The 26,301-nt window shown below is 47.0% G+C and overlaps 1 protein-coding gene across 5 annotated transcripts in view; it reads right to left on the bottom strand.

Annotated features, from left to right (window-relative positions):
* The window catches only part of SLC41A3 (solute carrier family 41 member 3), a 123,189-nt gene extending 97,279 nt beyond the window's left edge, over positions 1 to 25,910 (bottom strand). For 2 of the 5 annotated variants that reach the window (XM_032842815.1, XM_032842814.1), the window contains exons 1-2: positions 25,766 to 25,910; positions 8,563 to 8,849 (exon numbers count right to left, since the gene is read on the bottom strand). In XM_032842815.1, coding sequence (XP_032698706.1) covers positions 8,563 to 8,849; positions 25,766 to 25,796 — 318 coding nt within the window. In that variant the 5' untranslated portion in view covers positions 25,797 to 25,910. Of the gene's footprint in view, positions 1 to 8,562; positions 8,850 to 19,647; positions 19,708 to 20,278; positions 20,369 to 25,765 lie in introns of those variants that run through there. The other 3 variants (XM_032842812.1, XM_032842811.1, XM_032842813.1) reach the window with 3 other exon arrangements.
* Positions 25,911 to 26,301: the final 391 nt, after the last annotated feature.

Below are 26,301 nucleotides of genomic sequence, written 5' to 3'. Positions count from 1 at the left end.
AAATAAAGTCAACAGGCATTCCCATCAGTGCCTTCAAATACCTCTTCACTGAAAAAGCTTTAGCAACCTCCTCTATGCTTCCTGGTCTCTGGACCATATATCCATATGGACACACAATGCTCAAGGCCTTCAGATGTAAGAAAATACCTTCCTTGCCTACACTATACACCAACCAAAAGGCAACTGCTGGCCACACAACTGGGCTATCCCGGAAAGAGAGGCTTTCACACACCCAGGCCTGTGACCCTCCATACCCAGCTGCCCATTGAGCCTTGGGAAGCAGAGCTATTGAGCCTTCCTCAATGCAGGATAGAGTCAAATCTGGTCCCCCTGGCATGTGCCACCTCAAGGAAGAGGTCTCCCCTGCTGTTCCTTGCCAAATGCCACCCACGCCAGAGGAGGTCGCCCCTCCCCTGGTCCCCTTGGCTGTGCAGGGAGCCCCCACACCACCAGCTGAGTGAACAGCAATGTAGTCTGTATACTTTATGGGTGGTGTGACCACTGTACTACATGACAGAGCTCAGTGGAATGTTTATGTCTCTAATAAAGGACACAACCCACCCAACAGTCAGCAAAAGTGGCCAAACTTTAGAATGCCATTTAACACTGGATGCCCTGGCCAGCAAATGTCCCCATCTGCACCCCTCACCAACTCCAGAGGCACTGCCTGAGTTGTCCCTTTCGGGATAAGGAAGAACTTGGGGCACTGTTGCCTCAGAGACACCCCAAATACAGGTCAAAGTCAGTCACAGCCGTCTCCATAGGTAGTAAGGCCACAATCAAGGCGTCACTGGGACACCCCTTGTCCTCCTTGTTGTTCCAACTTACAGACCATGGCCAGGCCCTCCTAGATACGCAGGATACACATTTCTGGCTCCACAGGAAGGGTTCAATAAACTCCCACCTCCCCTGCAGACCCTGAGCAGCCAGTGGGATTGAAAGGCACACCGTTCTTCTCCAACAACTCCTATTTAAGCTGCAAGGTATCAGATGAGCCCCCAGTGGGGGGTGGGAGGTTGATTAACCTGGCACTGATTCTAATATGGATTCCAGCTCCTGGGGAGACATGTTTCCTGCACCCACAACACAGGCCCAATAAAAGCACTGCCATTATTGGCTGCAATAGGGAGCCCCTATAAGTTCCCCATGGGGCCCTCTCCCTTCAGGTCAAGGGGCCACTTCACTTGCTTGGGAGGCACTTTGCCCACTCTTTAGAAGTCCCAGTCACCACCAGGGTTTAAGCTGGTGTCAAGACATCACAGGGTCAATGTGGTCTGAGCCCTCAAACTAGCAGCACTATGTGCGGCTGTGACCTAGCACAAAGAGGGAAGGTCCTGAGTAGCCTAACCACAAGTCCCACCCTGCTGTTCTCGAGGCCCTTCTTAGCAAAGGGATGGTAACTTCTTATCTTCGCATAGTGGGCTTTATCTACTTCCCTGCCAGGTCCCCGTGAACATGCCAGTCACGCCCTCCCGTAGAAGCCAGGGGCTCCCCCACCATTTTAATACCACGCAGGGCTTCCCACAGCCTCTGCAGCTTTTATCTGCTCCCAAGCACTCCCTCCTGAGAGCCCTGCACAGCACCCACTCCCCCTCTCAGACGAGGAGTACATGTGATTAATAACCTGTAGTATTTCTCAACAGTCTAGGGGTGGGTGCTGCATGTTCAGCCATCCCATAACCCTAGGATGGGGATCTTCCCTCACCAGGGGGAGGCAACAGGCTGGCCTCAGGCCCTGTGATACTCAGTCCAGGCTTGAATCCCTTCACTCACAGAACTCTCCACCCTCTTGCTTCTCCCCTCCCATTAGCCCCTTGCCCTCCTGGCTTTCTTGGCTAAGGCAGGATCCCTGCCAGACACTCCCTCCTCTTTACCCCCACCCACTTCCACAGAGCCCAAGGTTCCTGACCCCTCGGCAGACCACCAGTTTGAATTTCTGCTATATGTAATGCAAAGAGATCAGACTCAACACAAAGAATGGGTTTTTCTCCTCTTCATATGAATACATTCCCAAACCCTGTAATATATGCTGGCCTGTGTGGGCACCCAGGGGGCTGGAGAGCTATATGAGAGCTTCTGTTTCTAAGCAGAAGACGGGCTTGGTGCCTTAAAAGAAAGAGTATTAGTCTACATAAAATATACACATAAAATATATATACTTTACTACGTAAAATATATATATACACATACACATATAAATATAAATTTTATTATATTTCATATATACACACACACACACACACACACACACACACACACGTGTGTGTGTGTATGCAGGGCCAAAAGCAAAGTCAAAAGAGAAATAGAAAAATAAGAAACATATTTGTAATCCATATCACAAAGAGCCAATTTCCCCACCTATAAAGAACCCTTAGGTATCAATAAGAAAAAGGATAACCAATCCATACAAATATGGGCAGAGAAGAGAAGCAAATATCAAAAGATACTCAACTTTACTTGTTAATGTAAAAAATGCAAATTACACCACAAGGGACCTCAACAATGGCCCCCAATACCTTCTGTACTGATGCTCGATGTAATCCCCTCTTGAACATAGGCTGAAATCAGTGACTTGCTTCTAGCCAAAAGAAGAAAAGTTCTTCTGTGGTGAGGTTACAAAAGGCAATGGTTCGTGTGACTTGCTAACAGACTGTTTCCTTCTTGGACCCCATGCTTTGATGAAGCTGCCATGTGGGACACGTCCAGCAAGGAAAGTACTAAAGGCGGCCTATGGGTGACAGGCAGCGAGGAACGGAGGCCCTGCATCCAACAATCTGCCAGGAGCTAAAACCCTCCCACAACCATGTGAGCGCATTGGGAAGATGCCATGGCCATGGTCTAGAACCTCGACTGCTGCCTCCTGAGAGGCCTGGCAGCAGGAATTCCACTAACCTGGATTCTTGGCCACAGCACCCGTAAAGTAATACGTGAGTGCCATTTTAAGCTGCTAGATTTCACGATGATGTGTTACATAGTAATAGAAACTAAGACAGTGTACAATGTAATGCAATTTTCCATCTGTCAGATTATTAAAGATCAAAGGATTTGATAATAAACCATGTTGCCAAGTGCTGGGAAACAGGGATTTTTCTTTTGGTGGTGAAGGAATACTGAGCAATGTTCCCTGTATCCCTATCTCTGAAGAGTTTTAAAAGATGCTGTATTTTGTCAAATGCTTTTTCTGCATCAATTAAGAATATCATATGGTTCTTGCCTTTTCTTTTATTAATGTGCTCTATCACGTTGATGGATTTGCGGATATTGAAACTTGCACCCTAGGAACAAATCCCACTTGGTTGTGGTGAATAATCCTTTTAATGTACTATTGGATCCTATTGCTTAGTATTTTTGTGAGAATTTTTGCATCCATATTCATCAGGGATATTGGTCTGAAATTCTCCTTTTTGATGGGGTCTTTGCCTGGTCTGGGACTCACGGTAATGTTGGCCTCACAGAATGAGTTTGGAACTTTTCCTTCCATCTCTATTTTTTGGAACAGCTTTAATAGAATAGATATAATTTCTTCTTTAAGTATTTGGTAGAATTCCCCTGGGAAGCCATCTGGCCCTGGACTCATGCTTTGGGAGGTTTTTGATTACTGTTTCAATTTCCTTGCTGGTTACTGGTCTATTCAGATTGTCTTGGTAGTTTGTAAATTTTCAGGAAGGCATCCATTTCTTCCATGTTGCTTCATTTGTTGGCATATAGTTGCTGGTAATAATTTCTGATGACTGCTTCTATTTCCTTGGTGTTAGTCATGATCTCTTCCCTTTCATTCATGATTCTATTGATTTGGGTCCTTTCCCTCTTCTTTTAGATAAGTCTGGCCAAAGGTTTATTGATCTTATTAATTCTTTCAGAGAACCAGCTTCTAGTTTTGTTGATCGGGTGCCACACCCAGGGCAAGTGATTTGGGGATATCTGAAGTCACAAATGCATGCACCTTTTGACCCAGCAACTTCTACTTGCAACAATTTATCCTACTCATTTACTCAGGTGTGTAGGAAATGTCAAGATGATTCACTGCAGCTTTTGTTAGTGATACCATTTTAAGTTGCTGTTATGAGCAGAATAGTGTCCCCTCCCCCAAACTGAAGTTCTAAACATTTGCCCCCTCCCCCGCCGCAGCCCATACTTCAGAATATCACTGCATTTGGTGGCAACAAATTGGGCCTTTAAAAAGGTATTAAATTAAAATGAGGTCATAAGGGTGGGTCTTAGTCCAATATGACTGGTGTCCTTACAAGAAAAGGACAATTTGAACACAGACATGCATAGAGGGATGACCATGTGAGGTCACAGGGAGAAGGTGGCCATTTGCACACTAAGGAGAGGGGCCTTGAGAGAAACAAACCCTAAGGGCACCTTGATTTTGAACTTCCAGTCTACAGAATTGTGAGAAAAGAAGTCTCTGACATTTCAGCCACCTAGTCTGTGGTACTCTGTTATGGTAGCCCTAGCAAACTATTAAATTAAATTGAAAAGTACATCAGAAGGGAATTGGCTAAATAAATTCTGGGATATTTGTATAATGGAACACTAAATAACCATTTAAAAAAGTAAACTCTTAATATACCTACAAAGAATATTGTAAAGGGAATATATTTTGTAGTGAATAAACTGTACAGAGAAAAAAGCAAGATACTCAATAGTCTGCATATGCTAAAACTTGAAAAAAGAGAAAAATATACAGAAGCAGATGAACAGATATAGATACTTGTTCATCTTTAGGAGAAAACATAGCCAACTGGGGCCCACTGGTTCCCTCTGTATAGACTGGGGAGCCTAGTCTCACACTGGTGAAACTTTTGAACCCTGAACCACGTGGATATTTTACTTTTTCTACAAAAAGAAAATTTTAAAAAAAAAGGTGTAGCCTCTATTCTCAGGGAGTTTACATTCAAACCAAGGAGACACCAGATTAATGTACAAGATAAAAGGAAATGGCAAATATCCCATTGTCTGTAAAGGTGAAATGTCAGGGGGGCTGGCGCCTCCGGAAAGGCTCCATGAAAGATTGCCTATGTGAAACAGGGCAGAAAGGATGATGGGAGGCCTTTTCACCTGGGGTTGGTGGGAGGGCAGCCACAGGAAGGGGACAGTCTCAGTCTCAGTGAGGCTGGAGGCTACCATGCAGCTGAGACTAAAGCCAGCACCACAGAGCTGCAGGACTGGAGTCTCAGCCGCCCCGAGCCAGCGTGGCACCCCTGCTCCTTTCCAGCCTTCCCCACAGAATCCAATTGTACACAGGAACCCATCTTCCTCCCCACAGGGCAAGGGACCTACACTTCTCCTCACTTCAAACAGACCAAACCAATCAAGGCCATTCCATTCCCTTTGCCAATTTTTGGTGCCAAAGTGGGATGTGCCTCAAATCTGCCAATAAGAAGTTGGGGAATTCTGTTGGGAGCGCCTAGGAACCGTTCCCTGTGCTTAAGAAGGAGGAACCAGAACACATAACCCATTCTTCTCCCTCTGAATGTGATGTGGCTGGCTGTAGGACAAAGCCAACTTTGGGTGCTGTCTGGCAGGAACTTGGAAAGGTCCTGGTTCCTTGAAGGCATCGTTGGCTGGTGATGATAACACTTCCCAAACCCAGAATTACCCTATCTTGGAAATTCCATTTTGGGACATGACCTATTTCCTTCTTATTTAATCAATTCTAGGTGCGCTTTCTGATATTTGTGGCTGAAACCATCCTAACTGATTCAGCCAAGGGGAACGAACGAAGGATGCCTGGATACCAGTTTGTGGAGTCTGTATTCTATTCCACAGTTAACCAACACGGATTTTAAAATTCAGATCTGCATCATGGAGGTCCCCCTGGCATGGCAGCCGGGCCATGACCCTCATGTGGGTCTAATGAATACGTGAAAGAAACTCCAGAATGGATATTTCTGCCTAATCTTTATCCTCTTGAGTTGCAAATTTTATGTAAGTTCTTGGAAACTGGCCCAGAACTGCATGAGACAGATTATCAGTGACAACAGCAGCAACAGCAGTTAACTTTCACTAGGTGCTTTCTAATGCCTGGCACTGTGACCAGCACTTCACAGTCCTCTCAACAACCTTGTGGGGTCAACTCTAATTTACAGAAGAGCAAACGGGAACAAAGAGCAACTTGTGTAAGCAACAAAGGTTGGACTCAAATCCAGTTAGAGTAGCTTCAGAGTCTGGGCTCTTAAGCAGTTCAATTCACTATGATACTGCCTCTCCCTATGTAATTTATAAATTTGTGTGTGTGTGTGTGTGTGTGTGTGTGTGTGTGTGTGTCTGTAGAACCAAAGTGTGTATGTACAGGCAGCTGATGTCTATGAACGGCTCTATAAATATGTATGTTGAAGTGTGCATGCATTTGAGTGTGTGGGATACATACTCAGTGACATCACATTGGCAGGTACCCTCGATACAACAGACTCTGAATATCACTGGTATAGAGCATGGACTGTAGGGAGGAGGACCCAAAGTAAGGAAGGCAGTGACGAGGCAGTGGCAGGAGGCAGGAGTGGGGTGGAGAGGAAATCTCCGGGTTATGGAAGCCAGGCACTGAGGTGCTCCAGAGGTTATAGCAATGCTAACCGACCGTGGATTAAAGAAAGATGTAGGGCCAGAAGGCACCAGGTCACTGGGAGAAAGGAGAGAGCTGAGGGGTCTGGAGGTCAGAGAGAGACAAAACATGGGGAATGGGGCTGAATCTGACTGAGATAGGGACTCCAGGTTAAGAGAAGCTCATCCTGGGGCCTGACAAGTTCTAGGTGGATCTTTGGAGTGGAGCTGGTCACTGGTGTTGTGATGTTATGAAAAACTAGACAGCTGGGTATTGGAAGGGTTTTTGAGAACCCCAGACTGGGGCAGGGCCAGGCAGATCATGGAGTGAAGTAGGATGGGGTCATAAGAGGGAGTGGTGGGCACTGTGGCAAACCAGAGAATACGGCCACCTGGAGGGGACAGCAACCACTGACTGCGGCCCTAAGAGAATATGGATCCAACGTTGTTAAGAGTTGCCAGGTTTTCAAGAGAAAATAGATATTCTGACTTTTACATGAAATCTTATTTTCGTGTTGGTTTAAAAATAATTTTAAACTACCAGCCTTATAGCTACATGGCAGAACTGGGACTCAAATGAGTGAGGGGCAGGGCCCAAGTTCCCAGACACAGAGACCCCTCCACCATCACCAACCCTTTGCAGATCCCCTGGAGTGCTGAGTGAGGCACAGGCTGGGAGCTGTCAGACAGGGCAGCCCTGCTTCTCCCAGCCTGCCCCACTCTAGACAATCCTTGTTCTCTGCTGATAGGAGAGATCTGACCAGGCGTTACTTAGAATATTCTTTGGGATTATGCTTTTTCAGGGAGGACTGACAAAGGGCTCTGATAGTAGCAAAACAGGCAAGGCATGGCACATTGGTAACTTTTTTGTCTGATGGGTGACTCCCAGTTCCCCACTATGTGGCATTCCAGTAGGGTTGCAAATCAAAGGGCCCTGCCTCCCTCAAAGAGTTATTAATACTCAAGAGTCAGGCTAGCCAAGCAGAGAATGTCCTCCCTCAGGGAACAGTGACTGGACCAGGAGTGGACACCTGACATCAGAATCAATGTTCAGAGACCGATGTGGACATTGACAAAGAGGTCTGTCTTTTTTCTAATAACACATATACCAAGGATTAACTGCCAAGGGGCATCTTCACCTCTAGGTACAGAATTCTGCCTGAAAATAAAACATAGTTGAGTGACAGAGAAAAAGCCAGCAAAATGATATCATTTAAGCACCTGGATCGTGCAGAGTTAAAATCTAACTCTGTAACTGTCCCTCAGAATAATATACTGCTTAAAATATAACTTCAACTAATGAGGAGTTGTACTGGTGACGCAAGCATGCTTAAAGATGACCTTGAGAAAAACATGTACTAGCAGCCGGCCTCTGGTGGAAGGGATGATACATGTCCTTGAAGCCGAGCAGCTGGGGATGCCAGGCTTGCTCAGGGTGGAACGCTGCCTGTTTCCCTTTTTTGTTGTCACCCCTGCCTCAGAGAAAGCCTGCTGTTAAGGTAATCCCGGACCAGACACACCTTACTCCGCTTCTTGTTTACCTCCTTTACCCCTAAGACTTGTGACCATCATATATGACTCACATTCCTTCTTGGTTACCTACTAGACATAGGGCTATTGTATAACCTTTTCTTCTCCTTTGTTGCTATCATGTATCTAATAAATGAGGGACTAAGGAGTTGTTTGGGATGACAGCCCTTCCAGCTATCATCCCCTGCTCCCTCTCTCTTACAGCTGACTTGTTTGTGCCTCATTCTTCTCCGGTGTACGGTTAGAAAAGCGGCATGACCCTTTAGATATTCCAATTATAGGGGCTAATAAATTGTCTCTTTTAAGCTTAACCTGGGTTAAATTTAGTCTCCATCACCAGTAACTAAAAGAATCCTGTGAAATTTGTAGAAAAATGGTATTGGAGAGGAGAAGGCCCTACCCCTTGTCCCTCAAGCTGGACTCAACTTTAGGGATGACATTCAACAATGCCACCAACAGCACTATTACCGTTTAGTTCCCTCTTACCTGGAAATAGTTCAAAAGTACACCAGCCCCGGAGAGTCCCAGTCCAGCAAACACGAAGGGGACTATCACCTGAAGGCCAATGGATAAGGCAGTCTCCCTGCTGAGCTCAGTCCCCAGTGGTTTAGAGACTGCCCTTTGGCTCTCAGGCACACTCAGAGGTCCATCTTCTGAGGCTGCAGGGAGTCTTCCGGGACTGAGGGTGTGTGGCAGAACCAGCTCCTCTGGCCGACGCTGCCGGGTCTCTGTCCCATCCATGTGAGCAGAACTGAGCCCCTGGCAGCCGTAACCTGGGAGACACAAAGCGACAGGGACTGTTTGGTAGAGTTCCTGACCCCTCTGGGGCTGATGCCCGGTAAGCCCTCAAGCCCTTCTGTCCAGCAGCCCCTCACTCAGCGACTGCTCCGCATGGTCTCCTGCAACCCCAATTTAAAGGTTTTTTTTTAATTTAATATGCATATCTTTGAGGGAAAAAAAAACACATTATAGAAGATAGCACTAAATATTTATGAATTAGAGTCAGCAAAACTGGTGATATAGGGAACTGAAAATTCTCTCCTCCATAAAAGAACAAGAAAGCTAGCAAAAACTGTCAAAATCCACTTTTTCAGAACTCTGAAAATTAATCAAAGGCTTGCAGCAATGCAAGGAGTATCTATTCAAGAAAAAATGCTGAATCTTTAGCAAGAACAGCAACATGGGTATTCATGATGTTTTAACTGTGCCTTAGTCCCACCCCCTGCTCTCTGGTTCTGCAGCAGCCTTAAAAACCAACAGCCCAGAGAGAACAGAATGGGCTCAAGATCTTTCAAAGCCTCATTCTCAAAAAACTGTCCTCCTTTGACCTAGCAGGTGGTTCACTGGAAACTGCCACTTACAAACTATCTGCATTTCACTGGACTCATAATTTACTCAGTGTAAAAAGCCTCTTCCCTGGGAGACATTTCTTGAAAACAATTACAGGCACTCCACAGCTGCCTGAGGTAGTGGGTAATAGCTGGGGTAAATAATACACCAACCAAAAAGCCTAAAAGGAAAAGCTGGGGAATGAGATGTCTGTGAAAATTCTGCAAAGTTTCTAAAACTTCCTGGGAATCTAGAAGGCCACTCCTACTGAGCTGGGCATCTGCTCAGGAAATAGCTGAAAAGGCCTGAAGCTCTACCCTCCAGCTGCTCTGGAGGCTCTGCAGGAGAAGAAAGTGAGGGCTGAGGCAGAGCTGTCCCCTCCCAGGCCCTGTGCTGAAGATGTGCCCCAACGTGCACACAGAGCATCCAAGCAAAGACAGGGAGGTTCAGCAGTTCCACATAGGGCATTCAGGGAGACCTCTAGCCAAGTGTTACCTGACCACGAGCAGAGACTTCAGTGGTCCTGTACAACACAGAATACAAACTAAAGAAGTCACTCATTAAAGTCACTAAGAAACCTTGAGCAGAGGGGAGAATCTAATTTCTAGAGCTGTCACCTTATGAAATTTTTAAAAAAGATTTTATTTATTTATTTGACACACACACACACACAGAGACAGAGAGAGCTCAAGTAGGGGGAGCAGCAGGCAGAGGAAGAGGGAGAAGTAGGCTCTCCATTGAGCAAAGAGGCCAATGTGGGGCTTAATCCCAGGACCCTGAGATCACGAAACCAAGAGTTGGACATTCAACCAACTGAGCCAACCGGGCGCCCCACATTATAGAATTTTAAATGTCCAGTTTTCAACAAAAAATAGGAGACATGCAAGAAAACATGATACTATGACCTATGCACAGGGAAGAAAGCAATTAATAAAAAAATATCCAGAGGTAGCCCAGACATTGGACTAACTAGACAAAAACTTTAAATTGGCTATTTTTAATATGTACAAAGAACTTAAGGAACCATGCCTGAAGAACCAAAGAAAGTATGAAACGGAAGTCTAACCAAATAGAGAATATCAATAAAGAGATTAAAACATTTTAAAAGAACCAAATAGAAATTCTGGAGTTGTAAAATTTAACAGCCCAACTGTAAAATTCCCTCAAGGAGTACAACAGCTGATCTGAGCAGGGAGAATAAGAAACCACTGAACGGAAAGATAAATCCAACATGGATTATCCAATCTGAAGAACAGAAAGAAACAGGATGAAGAAAAAAGAACAAATCCTCAGAGGCCTGTGGGACGTCATCAAGCAAGCCAACATTTGCCTAACGGGAGTCTCAGAAAGGGATAAGGGAGAGTAAAGGGGTCCAAAAGAATATCTGAAAACAGAAGGGACCAAACCTTTCCAAACATGATCAGAAAAATTTCCATAGTCAAGAAGCTCAACAAATTCCAAGTAGAATAAATTTAGAAATCCACGCCAAGACACACCATAATCAAACAGTCAAACACAGAGAATCTTAAAAGCAGGAAGGAGTCACTCTTCATGGGCCGGGGCTCCTCAAGAAGATTAACAGCTTCTTCTCATCAGAAACCATGGAGGCCAGAGGCAGCAGGATGACATACTCAAAGTGCTTCAAGAATAAGACTGCCAGCCAAGAGTTCTGGAAGGAGCAGAGTAATAGATTTGCAAGTGAACAAACACCAGGAGAATTTGCCAATAGCACACCTGCCCTACAGAAAAAAAAGCCCTTCAAGCTGAAGGAAAGGACCCAGATAGTAGTTTGCATCCACATAAAGAAATAAAGAGCATGAGTAAAGGTAACGACATAGGTAAATATAAAAAACAGCATAAATGCATTTTTATTAGTAACTCTTTTTTTCTCTCATCTAATTCAAAGACAACTGCATAACTCAATAACGACAAATCACTACATATGGGTACACAATAACTAAATATGCAATTTGTATGACAGTAGGAGCACAAAGTAGGAGAGCACAGAGCTATATATAGGAACAAAGTTTCATATACTAGTGAAATATATTCCACTGTATGAATAGACCACATTTTGTTTGCCTACTCATTAGGTGACGGACATTTGAACTTTTTTTTACTTGTTGGCTATTACAAATAATACCACTATGAACATATGTATGCAAGTCTTTGTATGAACATGTATTTCTGTTCTCCTGAATTATACATTTTGAAGGGGTGCATTTTATGGTACGTGATTTGGATGTCCGTAAAAAATATTCATGAATTATTTATGGAATAAGGTCAAGAGGCAGACTACAGCTTCCCAAACTCTCTGAGCCCCTGTCCAATAACAGCTCCTATTCCTTATCACAAGTGACCGCTGTCCAAACTGGAGAGAACCACTCCTCAGCTGCCGTTTCATTTCTTCCTTAGTGTTACCAACTATGAGTGTCATCCTAAACAGGAGTGCCTGGGAGCACAGTCCTAAACAATAGTGTCTGATTGCTTGGCAACCTAGATCAGAAAAGTCCTGCTCTCATTTATTCATGTCTGCTTTCTTCAGCCCGACATTAGTGTTCTCATGTTCAGCCAGGCTGTGGGACCATCTCCCTTTACTGCTGTGTCCAATCTGACCATATGACCGCCACGATCCACCTATTCCACTCCAAAATAAAAATCGCCTGATTGTTTTTTAATACAAAACTAATGTGTTCATAAGAAATACAATTTACAAAACACAAAAAAGGCACAAATATGGAAATTTAAATCAACAATTTTACTGCCCCCCCAATAACGAACACTAAATCTAGTGTGTATCTTTCCAATGTACACAAACATACACACAAACTCATGCATGCTATTTTTTTGAGTCAAGATTCTAGATCCTGGCTTGTTTTATTTAATAAAATGTATATACTTGTCCATATATTACGGATTTAATTTTCATGGCTTCTCATGTCATCCTTGATAGTCCACCCAGGTGCTGGTAAAGCCTTTTCCACAGGATTTTATAGGCAGGAAGAGCAGACGGAAGAACTCGGCAGGGACAAGTCGATGTTTTAACCTGTAGCCACAGCAGCCCAAGGACACCAGCCCCACCTTCCCACTATCAGGGGGACACGGCCCCAGCACTGCACACAGCAGGGTTTTTTTTTTGTGTGTGTGTGTTTTTTTTTTTTATTTTCAGCGTAACAGTATTCATTGTTTTTGCACCACACCCAGTGCTCCATGCAATCCGTGCCCTCTCCATACCCACCACCTGGTTCCCCCAACCTCCCACCCCCCACCCCTTCAAAACCCTCAGATTGTTTCTTTTTTTTTTTTTTTAAGATTTTATTTATTTATTTGACAGAGAGAGATCACAAGTAGGCAGAGAGGCAGGCAGAGACAGAGAGAGAGGAAAGGAAGCAGGCTCCCCGCTGAGCAGAGAGCCCAATGCGGGGCTCGATCCCAGGACCCTGAGACCATGACCTGAGCCGAAGGCAGAGGCTTAACCCACTGAGCCACCCAGGCGCCCCCAGATTGTTTCTTAAAGTCAGCAGAGACACTGGGCCTGTGAGGACAGTCTGAGTGAGCAGTGAGTAAACAGGGCACAGGGGAGGCCTCACGTCTTCAGGGACACTTTAGAAGATAGAAACCTTCCACACACACACACAAGCCTACAGAACTTGGGCCAAGGCAGGCTTTGCTCAGCTCAAAAAGGCAAGAACCCACAACAAACAAACAAACAATGGGAACAACTTATTGCAGCATGACTCCATCTTCCTACAGGCTTTGTAGCAGCCCAGCAGTGGGATGGGAAAGGTCTGCTCCTCTTGCCACAGCAGGCCACAGGGCCCACCTTGACCTCCCCATCCTGGTCCCGCTGCTGACAGGAGCCACCCTCACCTGGCTGGTCCAGACCCATGTCATTCGTTAGGACTAAGACCCTTGTTCTACTTTCCCAGTGGCTTTCTTGCCCTAAACCCTCAAGCCTGAACCCTTGAGGCAAACCAACCACTCTCTTTAAATTCATCACAGTCTGTACAGCAGTCCTGATAAAGTGAGTCAGGCTCCCATGGGAGGCTTGGCAATGCAGGGAAGCAGGTAACAGAGGAAGGAACAGCCCCAGTACGACCATCACTGGGAGCCACATAAAAAATTGTCAATAGGGTCTGAGGTCCCCATTCTGCTCTGCTATGTGGCTCCCTTGGAACCCCTAGGAAGGAAGGACAATTAGTAGAGCAGGGCAGGGTGGTCCCTGAGTCCCTGAAGTACCAGATCCATAATTTCTTAAAAAAAAATAATTAATAATAGACACAGCTCCCCATGACCAATGCAGCAGTCCTTCACATCCCTTAGCCTTGCAAGTCTCAAGAAGGTCTATTACTGCCCCCATCACATAGCAGAGGAAACACAGAGTAAAGGGCATGAGGAGCACCAGCTTCTCGTCTGTGCCCCAGAGCCCACCTCACCCCTCGCAAGGACCAGGGCTCACAAAGGTCTCCTCTCTCCTGCCTTTTCAGTTTCTCCCCTCTACCTCTCCAGGATCATCTGGTGACAATAGGACCTTGTTCTAGAATCTCCCTCAAGCCACCCTCTAGCTTGCACCCCATTTCCTCCTCCCCTTCAGAACACAATGAAAGAGACACATCCCCACTGTCTCTGTGTCCTTCCTCTGTGCTCAACAGCCATCCATCTCCTCCCTGCACAAGTGGACCTTGCCAAGGCCAGAGGTCACCTGCACAATGCCAAACAATTCCCCCAAACCTCAGCATGGCATGAGACACTCTCAAGGATTTAAGACCTGCCCACCATGGCCTCCCCCACATCCTTGCCCCTGCAGTGTGCCCCCAGCCCCTCCTACATGTAACTTTAGCTCTTGTTCCTTTCATCCCTCCTAATAAAGTCCAGACTGCCTCAAAGTGCTGCTGACACTCAAGAATGATGGCCTGCCCTCATTTCTGAAACTGGCTGGACTGGGGCTGCCCTCTTCCTACTAAGTTTAGGGGAATTCTAACCAATACCTTCCTGCTAGAGCCCATAAAACACTCCACCCTCCTTCTCCAAGTTAGAATGCTCTTGGGACCCTTCCAGTGTTCAGTACTCTAGAATAAAGGCTATGTTAATGGTGCTGGGGCTGACTCTGTTTCTCCCGAGGCTCCTTGAGACTCCCTTGTAGTGTGTGCCAGACATGAAGCCTTTGATTGCTAAGGCAGCCATAACAAAGACCTCTGTGAACCCAGCTGTATGACACAGCTACTAGGAGACCACCCAAGAGCCAGGCCACTGCACCCACGGAGCTCCCCCTTTAGCAGATCCTAGGTAACCTAGATCACTGACCACCTGAGAGACCCCACTTCTCCTCCCTCACCCTGATTCTTGCTCTTGGGTTTTAAATCATCCGATAAACAGTGAACCCATGAAACCCTAGTTATCCCACCTGAGAAAAGGCTGGCCCTATGTCCTCACCCCCTCCCTCTCTCTACCTGAGACCACACTGTGTGGCTGTGTGGGCCTGAGGCATGCAGTGTCCCCCCAGGACCTGTAAGAAAGCTTGTTCTTCAAAATTCTCTGATGGGTTTTGCTGAGGCACTTCCTGTGACAGTAAGAACCACAAGGGCCAGTCCAGCCTCAACAGTAGTCCCAGCTGGGGAACTGGTTGGGGGCTCACAAGTAGTACAGGCCCACAGGCTTCCCTGCACCTTTCACAGCACCACTGTGGAAAGGCTGACAGGGATGTCACAGCCTTCTCCTCCTGGCTTTGGGCTGCCAGATTTAGCAGATGAAGTGGGACACACTTATACCGAAAACGGATTCCTTATTTATCTGAAATTTCTCTGCTTTTCCTAATGGTCCTTCCCAGGTTTCCATGCATGCTTCACTTTGTCCTACTCCCCTGGTGTCCTAATGTCCCTTTTCAGTTTTCAAAAGACAACTGTTGCTTCCCCCACTAAAGGAACCCCTTTTCCTGCTGTGGCTTCTCCTCCTCACCGACCTCTAGCACCGACACTCCAGACTCTCCTCACCTCTCTTGTGTCCACAGCCTGTGTCTGAACCTCCCCCAGGCCCATGCCCGAAGTAACAACGATGTGTTGCTGCTGCCCCCTCAACAGAGGTCTCCACCTCAGCCCAGATCCAGATGCGGAAAGCCAATTTCCCACTCACTGGTCTGAGAGGAGCCTTGGGCACCCTAGGTCTAACACAGAGCTCTCAATGTCCCCATGCCTCCTCTCAATCTCATCTTTCCCATGAAAGGCACCACAGCCACCCAGCCAGTCAACACAGGAGGCGCGGATATAAACAGAAAGGGCCTGGGGTTCAGGAGGCGTGGATGTAATCCTTTGGATTTTATACACGTCTATACTGTTCAGACTTCCTCCCGATGAACGTACACTATTAAAAAAAACCACCTTTCTTTTTTAGTGCAGCCTTAGGTTCACAGAAAAATTGAGAGGAAGGTACAGAGAGTTCCCCCAACATCATGCACAAGAGAGGAGCAGGGTACACTAAACCTATACTGACGCACCATAATCACCCCAAGTCCAGTTTATATTGGGGCCCACTCCTGTGCTGTACACTCAGTGGGTCTGGACAAATGTGTATGATATGCATCCACCATAATGCACTCATCCAGAGTAGTTTAACTGCCTCAGAAATCCTCTGTGCCTCATCCAGTCATCCTTCCTCCCGCCTCGGTGCATGAACGATTCACCATCCATTCAACAAATGACGTTTTGTTCCTTCCTTTTATACTAGGGATTTTTCTAGGCACCAAGAATACAGTGAAAAGCAAGACAGATAGAGGTCCTGCTCTCAGGAAATTTGCATTGTAGAGGCAGAGACATAAATAAACAAGAGAACAAACAAATGAGCAAGAGAAATTAAACACAGTGAACTGACAGGGACTACCCCAGGAAAGTGTAGGGTAGAGTACAGATGGAGGAACAAGAAAGGCCCTAGAAGAGAGGGTGACACTTTACTAAGCTCTGATTAAAAAAAAAAAAAATGCCAACTGCACAGGGGCACCTGGTTAGCTCAGTCAGAAAAGCATGTGACTCTTGTGAGTCCGAGCTATGTTGGGTATAGCAATTACTAAAAAATAAATAATAAAACTTTTTTAAAAATGCCAACTGTGCAAAGGTCTAGGGAAAGAGCCCTGCGAGCAGAGACAGCAGCAAGTATAAAGGCACTGGGGTAGGGCAAACTTGAGGATGGCAGGATAGCCTGTCCTGTAGGGCCTTAAAGGCAGAGCAAGGAGTTCTTGTTTCTTTCTCAGACTGGTTTTTCTGTTCCAAAAGACAACTTTCTTGCTTCTCCCACTAAAAGGAATCAGGGCCGATGAGTGTCCCCAGATGACTCCCATGAAGCCAAAGTTACACCCCAGCAATAAATGCACAGAACACTGAGAAAGGGTAAATCACTGTTGTTTTAAGTCCCTAGGTTTTCCCCTGTTTTGTTACGCTTCAAGGGTAACCGACAACTCCCAGCTCTGTGACTTCAGTTACAGTTCACCTGCCCTCCTCTGGGGCTGAGAGCATTGAGGGCTGAGCTGAGGACTTCCAGTGTGGAAGAGAAGTCTTAGACACCCAAGACATGACATACTGCAAGGATAGCTGAGTACATAGCATTGAAATGCTCAAAGTCAATGTGAACACCAACCTTAAAAAAAAGATGTACTTTCTGACTCTGACACTTCTAAAAGTAGTCCAAAGAAACACGACTTTCCTTTAGTCTGGTGGGTACCCCCTTGAACCTCTGACACTCAGATATTCATCTCTAATACTCAGAACCAGGAGTCTTAGAGAACAATGATTTCCATTACTTGAGATTGGAGAAAAATCAAGATGGCTCTGGAACATTCTGCTGTTGCTAGAAAATAAGATGTTTTCAAAAGTGTCTGCATGAAAAAATGTTCATCATCACTAGCCATCAGGGAGATTCAAATTAAAACCACATTGAGATATCACCTTACACCAGTTAGAATGGCCAAAATTAGCAAGATAGGAAACAACATGTGTTGGAGGGGATGTGGAGAAAGGGGAACCCTCTTACACTGTTGGTGGGAATGCAAGTTGGTGCAGCCACTTTGGAGAACAGTGTGGAGATTCCTCAAGAAACTAAAAATAGAGCTTCCCTATGACCCTGCAATTGCACTACTGGGTATTTACCCCAAAGATACAGATGTAGTGAAAAGAAGGGCCATCTGTACCCCAATGTTTATAGCAGCAATGGCCACGGCTGCCAAACTGTGGAAAGAACCAAGATGCCCTTCAACGGACGAATGGATAAGGAAGATGTGGTCCATATACACTATGGAGTAGTATGCCTCCATCAGAAAGGATGAATACCCAACTTTTGTAGCAACATGGACAGGACTGGAAGAGATTATGCTGAGTGAAATAAGTCAAGCAGAGAAAGTCAATTATCATATGGTTTCACTTATTTGTGGAGCATAACAAATAGCATGGAGGACAAGGGGAGTTAGAGAGGAAAAGGGAGTTGAGGGAAATTGGAAGGGGAGGTGAACCATGAGAGACTATAGACTCTGAAAAACAATCTGAGGGTTTTGAAAGGGGGGGTGGGAAGTTGGGGGCACCAGGTGGTGGGTATTAGAGAGAGCACGGATTGCATAGAGCACTGGGTGTGGTGCAAAAACAATGAATACTGTTACGCTGAAAATAAATTAAAAAAATAAATAAATTTTAAAAAATTTAAAAAAAAGTGTCTGAGGGATGAAAATGACAAAAGAACAAAATGTAAACAGATCACCACTGTCAATCAGTGATAACTTCAGCATCTAATAATAATAAATACAGTATAATTAACACTTCATAAGTTGAATCTACAAAGGGCCACAAGTTCATTAGGAGATCAAAACAGAAAAGTTAAATACAAAATGTATAAAACCCATTAAGAATAAAATAAAACTGCAGATGACCCCCTCCTTGTGGTGAGATTCAGGCAGAACACAATGAGTTTCCAGATACACCAAGAAACCAGGTTGGCACCAGGAGGCAAATGCCGGCAGCCGAGCTAAACTGAAGGGTTCCCTGACTGCTGATAAAGAGACCGCGTCTCAAGGTGCAAGGCAGAGCTAGGGTTCCCCAAGGAGCAGGTCTAAGAAAAACTTGTGTGAGGAAAGCACACTGAGGAATGTCCTCTAAAATCATCTAAATGGGTCAGAGGCCCAGTGTGGTCAGCACCCAGCAGGACTTCCCACCTGCTCTGTGCCCTCAACAGCATGGGGACACCATATCCCACCCAGGGACCTCACATCCCCATGGACAGTGGTCAGAGCCACTCAGCTTCCTGGAGAGCGTGGGAGTGTTTCAGGAGAAGGGGTTCAAATGTCATTTGGATCAACAGAAATGAACACAGATGGACACACCAGGTCCTGAAGGCGAGGCTCCTGTCGGGAGAGTGGGCTGTGGACACAGTAAACCCTCTCCTATAGCCCACAGAGAGGGGCAAGGCTGGGGGGAGATGGCATGGACTCCAGGGCAGGGGTGACCACCCGGCCCTTACCCCAAAGGACACGAGATGGAGGGAGTGCTCCAGGACAGCCCCCCACAACAAAGAACTCCCCAGCCAAGATGTCAGAGTATGGAGGGAGAGCCCTGCAGGTCCAGAGTACTTGGAACCCCCTCCTCTGGCGCAGGCAACGAGAGGGGCTGGGCTGGGATACCAGGGCCCAGGTGAACACTGGCTGCCAGGTACATGAGTCTATAAAGTCACTGATCTTCCAGATGCCTCCCAGTGAGTCAGGGAGAAGCTGGCCTTGAATCCAAGCCCTTTTGGGAACCCCAGTGCACATCAAGTCTGAGACCTGGTCGCTAGCACTTCATACAAACTAGTGCTCACCCCAAGGCAGGAGGGATGGCCATTCCTAACTATTCAGTGGACAGCTGAAATGCTGGAATCAGTCGGCTCCACTCAGCTGCCCACTACCTGGCTGTGAGGTCAAAGTGCCTCTGGGCTTCACAGGAGACCAGGTTCAGTGGGAGCACCCTGGAGCCTGCCAGAAGGGTCTGAATCCCAGCTCTTCTCCTTCCTAAATGTGGGTCCTTGAAAAAGTTCAATTTCTGCGCCTCCAGTGCCTCATCTGTTAAATGGGGACAATAGCACCGACTTCACAGTTGTGAAGATTAAATAACAACGCATTTATTTCACAAGACACCTGGCCAGTCCCCATAACTAGTTCAAACCCCTCGAAGTTCTCATGTTTTAGACCTGTGGTTCTTAAACTATGGCTGCATTAGAATCACCTGGAGTACCCACCTGGGTAGTTTCTGATCAGTAGGTGCGGTAGAGGAGGCCAGTTAAGCCCAGACACTGGACCTGTGGGAGAGGAGGGTGCCTCAGAGATACCTGAAGAACAAGACTTGCCCATGCCTCACAGTCTGGATTCCCCATCTCCCACCAGCAAGGGCCCTGAACCAGCCCTGGTTTGTCTCTCTCCATCCCAGGTCCCTCATCCAGGGCGGCCCTTGCCCCGAGTCCTAACTTGGCTAACTGACTAGGCGTCGCCTCCGCCCTAGGTCCCCTGTAACCACTTTTCCTTCCCTTTCCCCGTTTTACCTTACATTCGCATACCTCCTGGCCCGGCCTCCCATCTGACATCCCGGCTTTCGGTTTACCTCTTCTTCCGCGTTCCCCAAGCCCCGGGATTCCCAGATGTGACCCACCGGGCCCCGAGATGCCCTGGAACAGCTCGAGGTTTACTCCCTTCGCGGCGCACCCCCATCCTGGGCCCCACCCCAGCGCTTCCCCTGGGCCGGGCCTCTCCAGTATGACACCCCCACCCACCCAGACCCTCCCTCGGAATGCCCGGGTTTGGACCACACCCTCGGTTTACCCAGACTACGCGCACCACCGCCCCAGCCCGCGTGAGGCGCAGGACCACGCTTACCGGATCCCCTCCCGGGCGGCGGCGCACAAAAGTCGGGCAGGAGGTGGGCGGGCCGCGGGAAGGGCTTACGGAGGAAACTGGGAAGTCAGGCTCCTCTAGCCACCCCTGCTAGCCGAGGCCGGACCCGGAGACTGCGCTCGGGGGCGGGGCCGGGGAGGGGTGGCCCTGGAGGCGTGGCGGAGGCGGGGGGACCAGACGGACCAATCGCGTTGCCCTGCCCAGCCGGCGCGGGAGGGCAGAGCCGCGCAGAGCCCGGCCCCGGGGACTAGGACCGTGGAGTTTGTGTTGAGGATTGGTGGCGTCGGAAGTCGTCTCCAGGCCCGGTTCACCCAGGTTATGACTGTGTAAACCGAGCGTTGCCTGAGCGCGCCAGGACCCCTCCTCCTGTGTGGTAGTGAATCATCCAAGGCTTGGTTTACAAAAAAGGAAACCGAATCTCGGGCTGTAAAACGTCCCGGGAGGGTACGGGGCTTAAGGTAGTACGAAGACGGGCCATTCCTAAGGCACAGATGCTTCGCGGGCAGCCAGTGCTCCATCAAGTCCCCAGGAATAGCGTTTTGTTCTCGTGGCTAACATCTTTGTTGTAGGAATGTGCACGCATGCAAAAGTAGAACAGTGGAATTGTCCCACGCGTCCATGCACCAGCTTCCATCATAGTCTGCTCCTTGCCTTTTTTTTTTTTCCGTCTATATACCTCCCCCCACACACCTTCCCCCCAGCCCCCACATCGGAGCAATTTTAAAGCGTTCCAGCAGACATATTTCACCTTTAAATACTTGAGTATCTTAGCTAATGTATAAATGTTTGTTTTCTCAAACATTCCCATGATACCAGTATCACACCTAACAAAGTGAGCAATATCCAGTCTGGTTCTATTTTCCGTGATAGACTCAAAAATGTCTTGACTGTCGGCCTCTTTTAACCAAGATCTAAAGAGGGAAGAGAGATTTTGGAGGCAGAGAGCCTCAGGCAAAGTCCAACATGAGTTCAAGCAGAAGAATGTCCAAAACAGGGATGAGAATGCAAGGGCTAGTGAAAGCTAGATATTTAACAAGATTTAGTACTACATGATATTATTTCAGCAAAAGACAACTCTGCAGATTAAACACAAAAATATTCTACAGGTTCACAGACACACACTCATTCAAACCCTGTTTTTCAGGAAATGTGCAGCCTTCCACACTTGGGTACTGCCTGCATACCTCCTTAGGCACCTAGGCTTCAGGGGCCAGCCATCCTCTGGCACCTTCTGCCCTCCCCACAGAAAGAGGGTTTATGTCCACTGGTAGCTAGTAATCCTGCCCTAACTCTCCAGACCATGCGCCAACTCCCCAGGACCTGAGAATTCTGAATGACCCTAAGCCCACTTCTCGGATGTATACCTGGATCAGTGCCCCAGAGAATGAACAGGTGGGGGTCATGACCACAGGAGTCCAAGAATTCTACATTAGAACCCAGCCTCCCAAGTTGCAATGAAGGTACATTTGTCAAGGCTAGACAATAGAATAGACTGTATTTTACAGCCATGTTTTTTTTTAAGATTTTATTTATTTATATGTTTTTATTTTTATTTTTTTATTTATATTTATATGTTTTTAAAGATTTTGTTTATTTATTTGAGAGAAAGAGAGAGAGGGAGAGAGACAGAGGCAGAGGGAGAGGGAGAAACAGACTCCACACTGAGCAGGGAGCCCTATGCAGGGCTTGATCCCAGGACCCTGAGATCATGACCTGAGCTAAAGGCAAACACTTACCCAACTGAGCCACCCAGGCACCCCAGCCATGTTTTATTTGCATATGTAGTTAAACATATGGTCTGTGGGCCCCCATTTGTAACCTTGCCGTGGGTTCTATTACTTTTTAGGGGAGATTATCTTGTTTCAATATATAGTTATGGGTATAAGAATCATTTTATTTCCTACTTAACTCTAATGCAAGAAAAATAAGCCAACAAAAGTGTAAGGATAAATGGTATCTAACAGTTGACCTCTAGTAAAGAAACCATAGGAGAGAATACAGCACTCTTGAGAAGGGGGCAGCCCCAGCTCAGCTCCAAAGGACAATCTCCATGCTAGGACACAGGACCCATTTCTAAGGGCCTTGGTAAGTGGTGGGTGGTGTGAACCAGGTCCTGGCTCATGCCCCATTCTCTTCCTCTCACTTACAGCATTAATAAGTGCCCACCCAGAGTGCTGCCTTGGGAGTCCACAGGCCTGTCTGAATTTTAAGCGGTAAGTAGCTTTTGCAAAGAGCTACTATGCCAAAACTGTAGTCCTGGGATGGAAACTTAAGATATATAGACCTCACCATTTACAAAATGACATTTGTAAATATAAAGTTTTATACAATGTTGGGGGATATTATGGACTAAATTAATGTTGTTCAACCCCCACCCACAACAAATTTGTGTATTAAAGCCCTAATCCCCACTGTGACTGTACTTGGCAATGGGGCCTATAGGGATGCAAGGAAGGTTAAATGAGGTCTTATGGATGGGACCCTGAGAAGATAGGACTGATGTCCCAACAACTGGGGGAAGAGACTCAAGAGATCCCCCTTCCTGTGCACATGTGTGTGTCTGCCTGTCTTTCATCTCTCATCTTTCTCTCTGTGTGTGTCTGTCTTTCATCTCTCATCTCTCTCTCTCTCTCTCTTTCATCTCTCTCTTCCTGTCTCTCTGTGCTCACAGAGAAGAGGCCATGTGAAGACCCAGCAAGATGGTGGCCATCTACAATCCAGGAAGAGAGGTCTCACTAGAAACCAATCCTGTTGGCTTTAGCTTGAACTTCAAGCTGTGAAGAAAGACCTGTGAGAAATAAATTTCTATTGTTCAAGGTACCTGGTCTTTAATACTTTGTTGTGAAAGGCCAAGCTGATGAATGAAGGAAATTAATAATTTCACAAGCTGAGTTTAGGAAAGATATGAACCTTATTTTTCTCATCTGTAAAGTGATGTTAATATTAGTGCCTACCTCAAAGGGTTGAGGATGACAGGAAGCCATAGAGGAAGAGGACATTGGAGGAAGCCATATATGTAAAGTCCTCAGCACAGTGCTTCAGTTGTAGTGAGGGCTCAACCCATGTTTCCTGCTACTATGTTTATTGTTACTACTGAAATTCTGACAGGACAAATCCCAAGCAAGGGGCTGATTCCAGGCATGTGGATGGATCCCTGGAGGAGGTTTGGGACACAAGTTGGGCTTTACCCTGCCCACAACTTTTCTCACGTCTGTCCCAGCTTCCTGCTGTCACTCTGCCACTACAGCACCTATCCTTTGTTCCCAGCCAGTCCTTGTCTTCCCCAAATGGCCTTCAACTTGTTGGCAGCAGGCCCATTTCAAGATCTTCCCAGCCCCCCATGGTCCCAGAGGCCCATGTGGTAGGCTGGCCAAGCCCTGACTGCCCTTCTGCACAGAGTGGAGGGGTGCAGCCCCGCCCCACAGACTGACCCCACAAAATGACTTTGGAGTTTAGGGCCCTCATCCTCTTCCCACAACAAGCCCACCTGCTCCTGTGTTGCCACTTGGCCATCCCCTCAGAGATTGCAGCGGGGTTGGCCTCCTGCCCAGTCCTGTCCCTGCAGAGGCTGCCCTCTGCAATGGCTCCCTTAGCCTCTGCTCAGGCTTGGCTTGTCCTCCCTTGGGAAATTCAAAAGCACACCCCTTAGCCTCCTTTCTCCCAACCCCCAGCACCTCTTAACTATGTCATTGTACTATATCAGGTTGGATATTTTTGCTTCTCAGACTGAATTCCCCAAGGGAGGAGACTCTGTTCTCTGAACATATCCACTAGTACCTATCAGATGCTTGCTTTAAGTTGCTCCCTCCCAGCTCCCAGAAGTGATGACCTTGAGATGAGGATTCAAGTTCAAGTAGTTTATTTGACAGATCATCCCAGAAAACATTGGTGGGAGGAGTGAGGAGGTGAGGGAAGGAAAGGAGGGCAGCCAATAAAGTTTCACTACCAAGCAAGTTACCACTGTGGACATCTGGAGCTCAGTCCTGCTTGGACCTCTGGGAACCTCAGACATATCTTGAAGGGTGTGCAAATCCTAATTTACCCCGAGTGTACGTGAGGGCTACTTCCAAGGCACAATTGTGCACTGGCCCTTCAGGCCTGATGAACTGTCAGATAAGGTGAGCCAGTGGCACCCAAAGGTAGAGAAAGACTTCCTGGGCACCACTGCTGGCCCACATTAAGAAATCGGGAAGGTGTGGCTGGGACTGGAGGGGGAATCTGAGTGGGGCAGCAGCAGGGACATCTGCAGCACCAGAAAGACATTTGTTGATTGCAGAATAAGTGAAAAGTTGCAGAGCTGGAGAGCAGAAGTCTGATTCCTGGCCACTTACTCTGGGTGAACATTATTGTCTGCCCATCAGTGCCAACCCTCAGAGCAAGCCTGCGAGGGGAATGTCACCTGCCTTTTTTATGGCTGAGCAAAGTGGGGTCCCAAAGAGTTATTCCACTTGCTCAAGGTCACAGCTCTGAGAGACAGAGCTGGGATTCAAACTCTGTGCCAAAGGAACCTAAAGATGACCCTTCCATTCCATCAACCAGACTGCCTCTCTCAAACGAGCAAACAAGTGAATGAATGCATGAACAAATGAGTGCTTTATAAAGGAGATGCTCTGACTCATCTAGTGTCCTGATTCAAAGATGACTGCTCCATGAATTATCTGCTCTTAGCTATTAAATTTAAGATGTCAAATTTACACAGGAAACAGGAAAATTCCAAGGAATTAAATCTGGTCTGTAAAAATGATGAAGATAGTTCAAGATCACTCAGGGTCTACCCCTCCCTGATCCCTGCCTGGCATGCTGAATAATTTGGGGCTGGTTTGGTACCCACCACTCTAGCCAGTCCATGACTGGAGTGACCCAAAGGTGACTGAATGACCCAAAGGTCATTCCTGTGCTTCACTCACATGGGGTGACGTGGGCCATTGGTTTTGTTTGTCCTGCCAAATCAGTGACCCCATCCCAGAGCTCTGCAGGGAACCAATAGAGACTCAGAGACAACAGGAAGAACCACATGGGCCTCAAGGTGGGACAGAACTACAGCAGTTCCCTCTGTTCTGGGCCCAGACCACCACACCTGCACCGAGAGCTGCCAGGAAGGAAGACAGCATCACTACACAGAACCCTCCTGCAATTTGCAAAAGCATAAATGTGAACAAAATTATTCATGCTGTAATGGAAATAGTACCTTGCACTTCACTAGGATTTTCCAATACATGCTCACATATGTGCTTTCATAGAATCATTGTGACAGACTTCGGGGCAGGCAGAACAGGCATTACCATTCCCACTTTCCAATGAGGAAACTGAGGCTTGCCCACCAGGGAGTGTCTGGACATGCTGGCCTTACAATGGAAGGCATGATCATGCCTCTGTTAAAAACCGCCCCACAGCAGACCTAGGAGTCTTCTCCACCCTGCAAATTACTTGACAGCAGATATAAGATTCATGCAAGGGGACTTACAGCACCTGGATAGGGGCATGGCATCAGGGTCGGCATCAGTGAAGCTGCTGGTTCTCCCTCCAAGTGGGAATGCCAGAAGAAGCTAGGCCCACATCCAGGACCTTGCCAGCCTGGAGATGCAGGACGGAACAGCCCCACAAAGGTAGATAACACATTCAAAAGCTGCCACCTCAGGTATTATAGACCCTTAGAAACAACACCCAGGCTTCTGGGAGGACACTTCAAGGCCCCAGACCTCAGAAGGAGGACCTAAGGTCACTGAGCCTGTCACTAAAAATAGTCCCACAAGTTCTGTTGACTTCCCTTTGAAGAGCAGCTGGCAAAGGAGACAGTCACTCACCAGACATGGGAGCCTGTGGAAAGCCTGTCTCCTCATCTCTAAGATGCAGACTGTTTCCTCCCAAAGGCCCAAGAGGCCCAGCCCTTTCCATGCCTGGAGGATAGCAGTATATTAAAAAAATGAAGGAATGTTAGAACAGGCTTACAAAATTTGTGGTGCATTTTTCTTGTTATTATGTTCAATTAGCATAGAGTCCATCAT

The sequence above is a fragment of the Lontra canadensis genome, unplaced genomic scaffold (genome assembly GCF_010015895.1).
Source record: "Lontra canadensis isolate GAN:19392208 unplaced genomic scaffold, GSC_riverotter_1.0 scaffold133, whole genome shotgun sequence".
Classification (NCBI taxonomy): Eukaryota; Metazoa; Chordata; class Mammalia; order Carnivora; family Mustelidae; genus Lontra; species Lontra canadensis.
The sequence above is the reverse complement of the archived record's forward strand: the minus strand, read 5'-3'. Positions and strand labels throughout refer to the sequence as shown.